This window comes from Neltuma alba, unplaced genomic scaffold, assembly GCF_004799145.2.
Source record: "Neltuma alba isolate B1F8T4 unplaced genomic scaffold, ASM479914v2 tig00004532_pilon, whole genome shotgun sequence".
In the NCBI taxonomy this organism is placed as follows: domain Eukaryota; kingdom Viridiplantae; phylum Streptophyta; class Magnoliopsida; order Fabales; family Fabaceae; genus Neltuma; species Neltuma alba.
In genome coordinates, this window is record NW_021633751.1 from 36,103 (window position 1) to 46,199 (window position 10,097).

Below are 10,097 nucleotides of genomic sequence, written 5' to 3' on the forward strand. Positions count from 1 at the left end.
CTCAAAGTCATGATAAATTTTTAGCAAATAAGACCTCACCAACTTCCAATTGTTGGAAGTTATCAGTATTTGGAAACATAAAACCTGATGTTCCAGTAAAGTTTGACTTGAGGTTAGAAGGAATTGTTTTAGCCACAATAGTGTAATTGGATATACATACGGAAGTTATTGCAAGTTACGTTTCACAGCAGACTCATATAAAATATTATCTCCGGTCTTTAATATAAGACCTCATTTGACTTTTATTTTGGTCCTAAATATAAGATCTCAATCTACTTTATCTCTCATATTTATACATTTTTTTCCAAAGTAGCCCTTCTAATAATCATAGTTGTAGTCAACACACTTGATTAGCAAGGATATTTTAGGAAAGACAACATTTATTTAGGACAAATAATTAACTCAATTTAGTTCCTTAATCTCCTCAAATTAGTCAACTGACTCTTATAATTAGGACTGGAGGTAGTATAACTCAATTATTTGATGTGATCTCAACATACGAAATGTTATCAACTTCTGGTTTATGTAAGTTGTATCACAGACTCTGTCCAAAAAAAAAAAAAAAAAGTTGTATCACAGACAACTTTATGACTCGGATTTCTGGCCTGAATTCCCTTCCTATAACTTAATTCAAATTCATTATGTCATTGTTTATTAATCAGAATCAAGCCATTTAGCCTGCAAAGCAAATCTTCTCTTGATTATGTTATCATCAAAACATGAATCTAACATGAGTCTTATGCTCCTTCACTTGGGTTGCTCCGGGCCATCGATCCCTCCTTTTCTGTATGTTTTGTTTTCTTTCTTGTGTTGCTTTTGTGCTTTGGGCTCTGTCCACGATATAATTGGCTTGGGATCTTGTTTTGAAGAAGGTAATTTTAGAATTACATGCCAAAAATCTTGTGAATATGGTAAAGAACAGAATCAGCTACATGGGAACCAGCTTGGTCTTTGCTCAGATTTAGATCAGAGCTTAATCAAATATTCATGGGACCTGAAACTCCAAGCTATATAGAGGGAGCAAAATCAACTTGCAGATGCTTTAGCTAAAGAGGGCCTATCAAGAACTTTATTATTGAATGCCTGTCCACAATAGTTGAGAATGTTGGTTTTCGAGTCTTCAGGATCTGATTTCCCATGATCTAATATTATTTATTTTGAGTGCTAGCCCTCCTTTGTAGCCAAAAAAAAAAAAAAAAACTATGGAAATTCTTCTCTCCTTTTTATATCCTTTTTAGGTTAAATTATATAAAACCTCCTTAAGTTTTGAGTTTGTTATATGTAACCTCCCTGACATTTAAAGTTTGACTTTAACCCATTAATAACTTTTTTTTTTTACCATAGATCCCTTGTGATTAAGTTACCATTATCTTTTTGACAAAAATTATCATATGATATCAATAAAAAACACATGACATCTTTCATGACATCTTATGTAAATTATTCATTTTATAAAAATTCCATAACCTTTAGGTTGGTCATATATGACTCCTTTCTTGACATTTCAAAATTTAAATTTAATATTATAACATTTAGGGGATTTTATGTAACTAACCTAAAAGTTTAAGGGAATTTTAGAAAATTATAAACTTAAATGAAATGCCATGAATAATGTCACATGTCTTCTTTTGATAAGATGTGACAACTTTGTCAAAAAGATAACAATCACCTAACATCAAGGGATCCATAATAATAATAAAAAATGTTAGGGTTAAATTCAAATTTTAAAATGTTATGGATATTATGTGCAAATAACCCAAAATTTAAAGTTTTGTATGATTTAACCATTTTTTTAATGACTTTGTAGGAGGTTATATAGTATAGTCATCATAGTAGACCCATTGAGAGATCATTTATCATCGGTAAAGACTTCACAATAGGGGAATTAATTGTTTTACCTCCCCTCCAAATTCTAATTTTATGGTCCAAAACTCCAAATATCTCCTCATCCACTCTAAACCCTTCATCCGAATAAAAAAATACACGTTACAACTTTCGGTTTTTATTAGAAGAATCTCACACATGTTTAATAATATAATTTTTTTGTTTAAAATATTAGTTTCTATCTGATATTTCTAGTTGACTATAAAATTTTCAAATTAATTAACCAAATTTTATTAAGAATATTTAAAGATTAAAAAATAATTTTAACTAATTTTTTACGTTTACATAAAATAGTTGAGTAAAACACTCATAAAAAAACACTGAAGGAAGTATTAAAAAAGACAATAGTTTGCAAACAAAAAAAAAAGGGGCAAAATTGTTTGTTAAATTTAATAGTTAGAAAAATAATATTAATTTTGTCAAACAATAAGAATAATTACAAGTTTTGTTGGCCGAGAGGAATGGCATCAAATTTTTTGGCCAAGAAAGAATAATATCAAAATTTTTTGGCCAAAAAGAATAATATCAATTTTTTTTGCCATCGAATATCAAACTAAACTTATGAGATGAATTGAAACTTAAATTAACCCCAGGCAAAAATACACCTCCATTTGTCCCATTCCATCGGCTTAAAAAGGCTCGTATGACAACATGTCAGCGAGCGATGGCCCTGCCCATCCTTCCCTGCCCTTTTCACCTAGAGCTTGCTTTGTTCTGTCTTCTATGTCCGTCACCCAGCCTGGAAGTCAAGTTTGATTCTTTCGCGGGGACGGAACCCGTCTCCTAAACCTAATTCCAACGAATACATTTTTGTTTTAAATTTTGTTACATTATTATGAGCAAAACAGAGTTGAAGATTTTACTCTCTCAATCTTTACGTTCTCTGAAATCCTCTGCTAACTGCTCCCTTTCATCATACTTGTTCAAATTTCCATTTACTATTGCTCGGTCCGTTGCCACTTCTTCGGAGGACAATCTTGAAGGGTTGGTTCATCCTGATGACAATTTTTTAAAGGATAGTTCTCGGCCTCCGACTGATTTGGCTGAGGAATACTCTTTTTTGCGCAATGGGTTGTTGGATTCGAGTGCCGAATGCGGGTATTCGTCGCGAAGGGTTTGTTCTGGTGAGTTATCTGATGAGGCTGTACTGATGTCGAATGCTATTAGGAGACAAAGTGATGGGTTTGGTTATGAAACCCAGAAATTTCTCAGGCAGTTTCGGGGGAAATTGAACAAAAATTTAGTTGTGGAGGTCTTGAATCTTGTGAAGGATCCTGCCTTGTGTGTTAAGTTTTTCTTATGGGCGGGTCGTCAAATCGGTTATAGTCATACACAAGCAGTGTATGATGCTCTTCTGGATATACTGTGTTGTAACGATAACGAGAGAGTTCAGGAAAAATTTTTACGAGAAATAAAAGACGACGATAACGAAGTGCTCCGGAAGTTGCTTGATGTTCTGGTACGGAAGTGTTGCCGTAATGGGTTGTGGAGCATGGCGTTGGAAGAACTGGGGAGACTGAAGGATTATGGGTACAAGCCCTCACGGACAACTTATAACGCCTTGGTTCAAGTTTTCCTTAAAGCTGGAAAATTAGACACTGCTTATTTGGTTTACAAAGAGATGTCCAACTATGGATTTGATATGGATGGGTTTACTCTGAGTTGTTTTGCCTATTCCCTCTGCAAAGCGGGGAGGTTAAGGGATGCTCTGACATTGATAGAGAAGGAGGAATATGTTCCTGATACTGGATTTTATAATAGGATGATCTCTGGATTATGTGAAGCTTCACATTTCGAAGAAGCCATGGATATCTTAAACAGAATGCGCTCTGACGGATGCATTCCTAATGTTGTGACTTATAGGAGCTTGCTTTCTGGCTGTTTGAAGAAAGGACAGCTGGGCAGATGCAAGAGAATTCTTAGTTTGATGATTACTGAAGGCTGTTACCCAAATCGTGAAATATTTAATTCTCTAGTACATGCTTATTGCAAATCAAGGGACTACTCTTATGCCTATAAGTTGTTTAAGAAAATGAATAACTGCGGGTGTCAGCCTGGCTATTTGGTTTATAATATATTGATTGGTGCTATATGTGGCAATGAAGAACTGCCATCCTCAGATATGTTAGAATTGGCTGAAAAAGCTTACTCTGAGATGCTTAATGTAGGGGTTGTTTTGAATAAGATCAATGTCAGCAACTTTGCACGGTGTCTCTGTGGGGCTGGAAAATTTGATAAGGCTTTTAAGATTATGTCTGAAATGATGAGCAAGGGTTTCATTCCTGATGATAGTACATACTCCAAAGTGATTGGTTTCCTTTGTGATGTCTCAAAGGTGGAAAAGGCATTTTTGTTGTTTGAAGAGATGAAAAGAAATGGTGTTGTTCCTAGTGTTTACACTTATACAATTTTAATTGATAGCTTCTGCAAAGCTGGTCTCATTGAACAGGCTCGTAAATGGTTAGATGAAATGGTCAGAAATGGTTGCACTCCTAATGTGGTGACTTATACTGCCCTTATTCATGCATACCTAAAAGCCAGAAAGGTGTCCAATGCAAATGAACTGTTTGAGATGATGTTGGTAGAAGGATGCAAACCCAATGTTATTACCTATACGGCTTTAATTGATGGCCTTTGCAAGGCTGGGCAGATCGAAAAAGCATGCCAAATCTATGCCAGAATGAGAAGTAACATAGAAACTTTAGATATGGACATTTATTTCAGGTCAAATGACAACAGCTGTGAAAAACCAAATGTTGTTACATATGGGGCTTTGTTGGATGGCCTGTGCAAAGCAAACCGGGTCAAAGAGGCCCATGAACTTTTGAATTCTATGTCTGGTCGAGGTTGTGAGCCTAATCATATAGTGTATGATGCTCTTATAGATGGCTTTTGCAAGGCTGGAAAGCTTGAGGACGCCCAAGAGGTGTTTGCCAAGATGTCAGAGCGTGGATACAGCCCAAATTTGTATACCTACGGCTCTTTAATTGATGTGCTGTTTAAAGAGAAAAGATTGGATCTTGTTTTGAAGGTCTTGTCCAAGATGCTGGAGAATTCTTGTGTTCCCAATGTTGTTATTTACACAGAGATGATAGACGGTCTCTGCAAAGTTGGAAAGACAGATGAGGCTTACAAGCTCTTGCTTAAGATGCAAGAAAAAGGCTGCAATCCAAATGTTGTAACTTATACTGCCATGATTGATGGATTTGGGAAATTAGGTAAAATTGAAATGTGCCTTGAGCTACTGAGAGATATGTGCTCTAAAGGTTGTGCTCCAAACTTTATAACCTACAGGGTCTTGATAAATCATTGTTGTTCCGCTGGCCTTCTTGATGAGGCTCACAGACTTTTAGATGAAATGAATCAAACTTATTGGCCAAAACATATCTCAAGCTATTGTAAAATTGTCGAAGGTTTTAGCAGAGAATTTATAACCTCTACTGGGCTTTTAAATGAGTTGGCTGAGAATGAGTCAGTGCCTATGCTTCCTGTTTACAGAGTTTTAATTGATAATTTTGTCAAGGCTGATAGACTAGAGGCTGCTTTAAAGTTACTAGAAGAAGTTCCCTTGTCTTCAACTGTTGAAGATGGCAGTAGACATTTATATGCCTCATTGATTGAGAGTCTGTCACAGGCAAGTAAGGTCGATAAAGCATTTGAGCTATATGCAACCATGATAAGTAGGAATATTGTTCCGGAGCTGAGCACATTTGTTCATCTCATCAAAGGCCTTACTAGGGTTGATAGGTGGCAAGAAGCACTTGAATTATCAGATAGCATTTGTCAAATGGTTCGTCACCCTCTCTCTTTCTAAAACCTCTTAGTTTCAAAACATTATTACGGTGCATCTAATACATTATCATCTCGACTCTAGTATTTTGGATTTTAGGTTGCATCCAAGATGCCTTTGGTATATTGGTATTTGGTGCCTTATCTGGTATCATCCTAGATTCCGTGACTGCATAGGATGACATATTTTGGATAGTATTTACCATACAAAAATCATTGGGATCTGACATCATAGCATTGTTAACTTTTATAAAGTACCTAACTAATGGTATCCTTTCTATGGCAATTTTCAATCATCATACCAAATATTGAAATTTTAGATTCCCTTGATACCTTATACTAAGATATGCAACATACTGCAGAATGTTGGATAACAATGTACCAAACAGCTTCTTAGACACGTTTTTGGCAAAATTTCCTTAAATCTGCAAATAGTAGTACATTCTGCTTGCATTTTTAATCGCAGAAATATGCTTCATGCTCGAATTTTTTTCCTGTTTTCTTTCTTTCTTTAGTTTTTATTTTATTAAATGGATGCCTGAAAGCTCTGTAGTTTTGAAAAGTATCTTGATGAAACTCCTCTTTAGTTGAACTAGACCCTTATCTATCGGGGGCAAATTTAATTTGATAAAAAATAAAAAAAGATGTCTTATGATTTGTGGAAAGAATTAAATGAAGTTATGGCCAGCAGTTAGAACGTAGTTTTTCCATATTAAAAAATGTCAGAGACTCAGAGCTTAAGTGAAAATGTAACTCTGTTATATCTCTTATTAGCTTGCCTTCAAGTTATGCTCCTTTCTCTTGCCCAGTGTTTGCTAGTTTGGTGCAGCACAACTTAAAGATTGACGAACACTGCTCAAATCTGTAACCCATTGTTGTTAGTAGATACATATTATTGTTTTGCACATACAAGTCATTTATAAAATTTAGAACTCCTAATTTCTTCTTTTTCTTTTTTCCTTGCTTATTAAATTTTCTAAACTATTGGTGCATATCAGCAGGCCTATATGAAAGTTTTGAAATTCCATAAATCTGCTAGTAATTGTCCCCTTCATTTGGAGAATCGATCTTATATTTATTACTAAATTGTAGAATCTTTGAGTTTGGTACTTGACATCAATATGGTCCAAATGAAGTTCTTGAGCTGTATAACTCTCTTGGGAGTTTGGTCTGTGGTTGTGACGGCAGATCAATTTAAAGAGGATAACTGATTATGGTTGATAGTCATTTACCATAGGATGCATGGTTATACTCCTTGAGAAGATTGAAATTGGAACTTAGGGCTGATCTTGAAAATTTGACATTAGGAATGCTAAAAGTTTAGGGTAAGTAATGTACTGGATTGGGTGTATAGATGATGGTAATATTTTCAAGTTAGTTCAGTTCTATTAGTTAATGGTGATTTTTCCTTCCTCTTGATAATTTTATCACGTTCTTAGTAAAACAGAAGTTCATATTTTTCCTCTTGGCTTCACTGCCTATTCAAGCCTTCAGATTATTTATTTGATTATTTTGGCATATTCAATTTAACATTTTTCTTCTTTTATAGCAGGACATCCGTTGGCTTCTCAAAGAGATCCCCAGTCAACATAAAACATCTGTCGTACAGACTGGAAGTGACTGATGGGAGATGGGCACAGTCAGGAATTGTCTGGTCAAGCAGGTAAGATAATGCCCTTCTTCACTGATATTTCGTGATGCCTTTCCATTAATTAATAAGCTTCACCTGTGGAAGCAATTGTTTTTTTTGGAGAAATTTTGAAAAGATTATTTTCATAATCCATTGATGTCCAAGTTCTGACATCTTGCTTAATTTTTCCTCACCATCATGGTAAAGTGCGGTTTGTCGGCAAACATGGGAATGGTGGAGCACTTGATTGGTCCTTCCCTTCCCACAGTTGGCATAGAGAAGATTAAACTAGTGACTGTATCGTTGGCGAAGTTCTCTAGATAAAAAGTTCTCTAAGATTAAAATCTTAGAGCTTAATATGAAATGTTTTGAACCTTCATTATCAGCCATTCCCCTTAAATAGTTTTGCTGGTTGAATGGTGAATTTGCATGTTTTCTTAAGAATTACATAAATGCAGTCCGTGGGCAAACATGCGAATGGTGGAACACTTGATTCGTCCTTCCTTCTTGCAGTTGAACCAAAAAAAAAGAAAAAAAAAGAAGTAATTATTCTATTATTGGTTAAGTTCTCCATATAAAAGAACTGATTTATTGCTGATGATTGTATCATTGGTAACTTTGTTCATTTAGCCTATATTAAGTGTGTTATGATACGAAACACTTTGGATTGAGGAAATGGAAACTTGATGAGCAGCACATAACAGTAATTATGCACTTATCTGGGTCGTGTAGGGAAGGGTCTCACGGTGGACTGTAGATTGTGATTGCTTATGGGATTTAGAATGGATTGTGTTTTATTTAAGGATTACTTTGTCTGACAAGTGATGGCTATTTTGTAAATTTTAACGCCCCTGATTGCTGTTTGATGATACTTTTGCCTCAGCATAGTGGAGGCTTTTTTGAACCAGTGTGCCATGAGATATTGGTCCCGTTTGGTTGTTCTTGCATTTTTATTAAGTTTGCTCTTCCTTGATTAGGCTCATTAGGTTTGCTCGTGTGTTAGCTTATTTGTTTGCAAACCTGATAAATTTTTTTATCAGGTTTGCTGTTATTGGTCCTGTCATGATCATCTGGCATCAACTGTAACAATCACTTTCAGTGATCCTAGAGCTCTTGTATGTTTCTGCTACAAAGGAAAAATGATTTTGTTTCTGGTGGCATTGCATCACCAAGTCCCTGTGACCCCAATGCAAAATTTGGGAGTTCGTAAACAATATGAATCATATCTTGGTTGATCAACTCAACGATGAATGAATTTGGCGGCCATTTTCGCTTTTACAAGACAGACAAGGAGAGCCGGGAGGTTGGCAGGGAGACGTTCGCCTGTGGAGGCCACTGTTATCCTTGAGATCAAGGGTCACCGTTGTGTGTTGAGGTAAGGAGATTGAACCGTCACAAAGTACTTACTATAATTCTCTTATTGAGTATCAGCATCTTCTTAATATGTTTGAACTGACAGCCTGTGAAAAGAAATCTCAACCTGAGTCTGCTTCTTTTAGCCAAGAACAATGGGAGTTCCCCCATAAAGTGTTCAGAAATTAGAATAGAGCACCACTGAGAAAATTGTTTGGGCAGATATTCTTACTTATTCAAGAAAAAATGACAAAAAAAGAAGTTGGAAATTACTAAATGCCAAATAAGGAATGTCAACAAAAACTTACTGTCATTTGCAAATTCAGTGTTGTCAACATCAAATAAAATGTTGTTACCAAACCAGATTTGAAATTCGGTAATTTCCAGTTTTTTTTTTTTTTGGTGGTCATTTTTCCTTCAAGTAATTTGTGGTGTGTAAATCCCTATGCTTGGGTTGAAGACTTAGGAGAAACATGACATGATTGGCATTCCTTGTTCAGGAATAGCCCCGTTTTGTCTACTTGATGGAAATGAAGTTGGATTCCATTGCACCAAATTCAAGGTATGCAATCTTTATTATGTTCCCATTATCAATACTTCACAATAGCTATATAAATATATATATTTTTATTTGGGGATATAGGAGACATTTCTTTTATAAAAAAATCGTTTTTTTTATTCCATTCTCCACTCCGTTTCATTTCTTTCTTGGAACCACTCGAGGATGTAAGGATTGCTGATGTATCCCTATCCGAAGTTAGTGGCGGTGTTGAAATGAGAGCTTTAAGTTGATCTGATCTTTCAGAAATGTTATTTTTCACCCCAAAACTTGCTTTCAGTTCGTTGCCAATTAGCAAAGTTGCAAAGGATTTAAATTGCAACATTAGCTCCTGATAAGATGGTTATGCTTTTCAGGATTGAGAAGGAAAATTTGAAATGTCAAGGATGACAAATTTATCGCCAGGTTCATGAACTTCACAAAGGGTAGTGTACGGTATGGTTAGGTTACTCTAGGCGCAAGGAGGGAGTATTTAATTGGAGAATCAGAATGTTGGCCCAAAAAAAAAAAAAAAAGAGAATCAGAATGGTTTAAGGAATTGGTTCGTAATTCCGTTGGCAAAAGAAAAGAAAAGAAAAGAATTGCTTGGTAAATGTTCATAAATATTTTGTTGGCGAGAAATTTGGCATTACCTCAATTCCTTAATGGGTTTTAAAAAAAGTAACTTATTTTTAATATAATTTTTAGAAAAGTGAGATTGAGGTAAAAATTAAACTGTGTAATGTGATTTATGTTTGAATTGACTTTATAAAAGTTATTTGTAAAATCAAAATGTTGTTTGAATTATGATTGAATAAATTAGTTTAGTTTGTAGAATAATCAAAATGAGTATAATTTTTATTAAATAATGAAAAATGATTGAAAAAATGAATTTATAAAATA

The 10,097-nt window shown here is 34.9% G+C and overlaps 1 protein-coding gene across 2 annotated transcripts; it reads left to right on the forward strand.

Annotated features, from left to right (window-relative positions):
• Positions 1-2,659: 2,659 nt before the first annotated feature.
• LOC114745127 (pentatricopeptide repeat-containing protein At1g06710, mitochondrial-like) lies at positions 2,660-9,719 on the forward strand. 2 transcript variants are annotated; one of them, XM_028933270.1, is made up of 5 exons: positions 2,660-5,674; positions 7,223-7,336; positions 8,344-8,678; positions 9,157-9,218; positions 9,572-9,719. In XM_028933270.1, exons 1-2 carry the CDS (start codon positions 2,720-2,722, stop codon positions 7,295-7,297), a joined length of 3,030 nt encoding a protein of 1,009 aa, XP_028789103.1. In that variant the 5' UTR covers positions 2,660-2,719; the 3' UTR covers positions 7,298-7,336; positions 8,344-8,678; positions 9,157-9,218; positions 9,572-9,719. The 2 variants fall into 2 exon arrangements, with proteins under 2 accessions (XP_028789103.1, XP_028789104.1); XM_028933271.1 differs by having other exon boundaries at positions 7,226-7,341; positions 8,333-8,678.
• Positions 9,720-10,097: the final 378 nt, after the last annotated feature.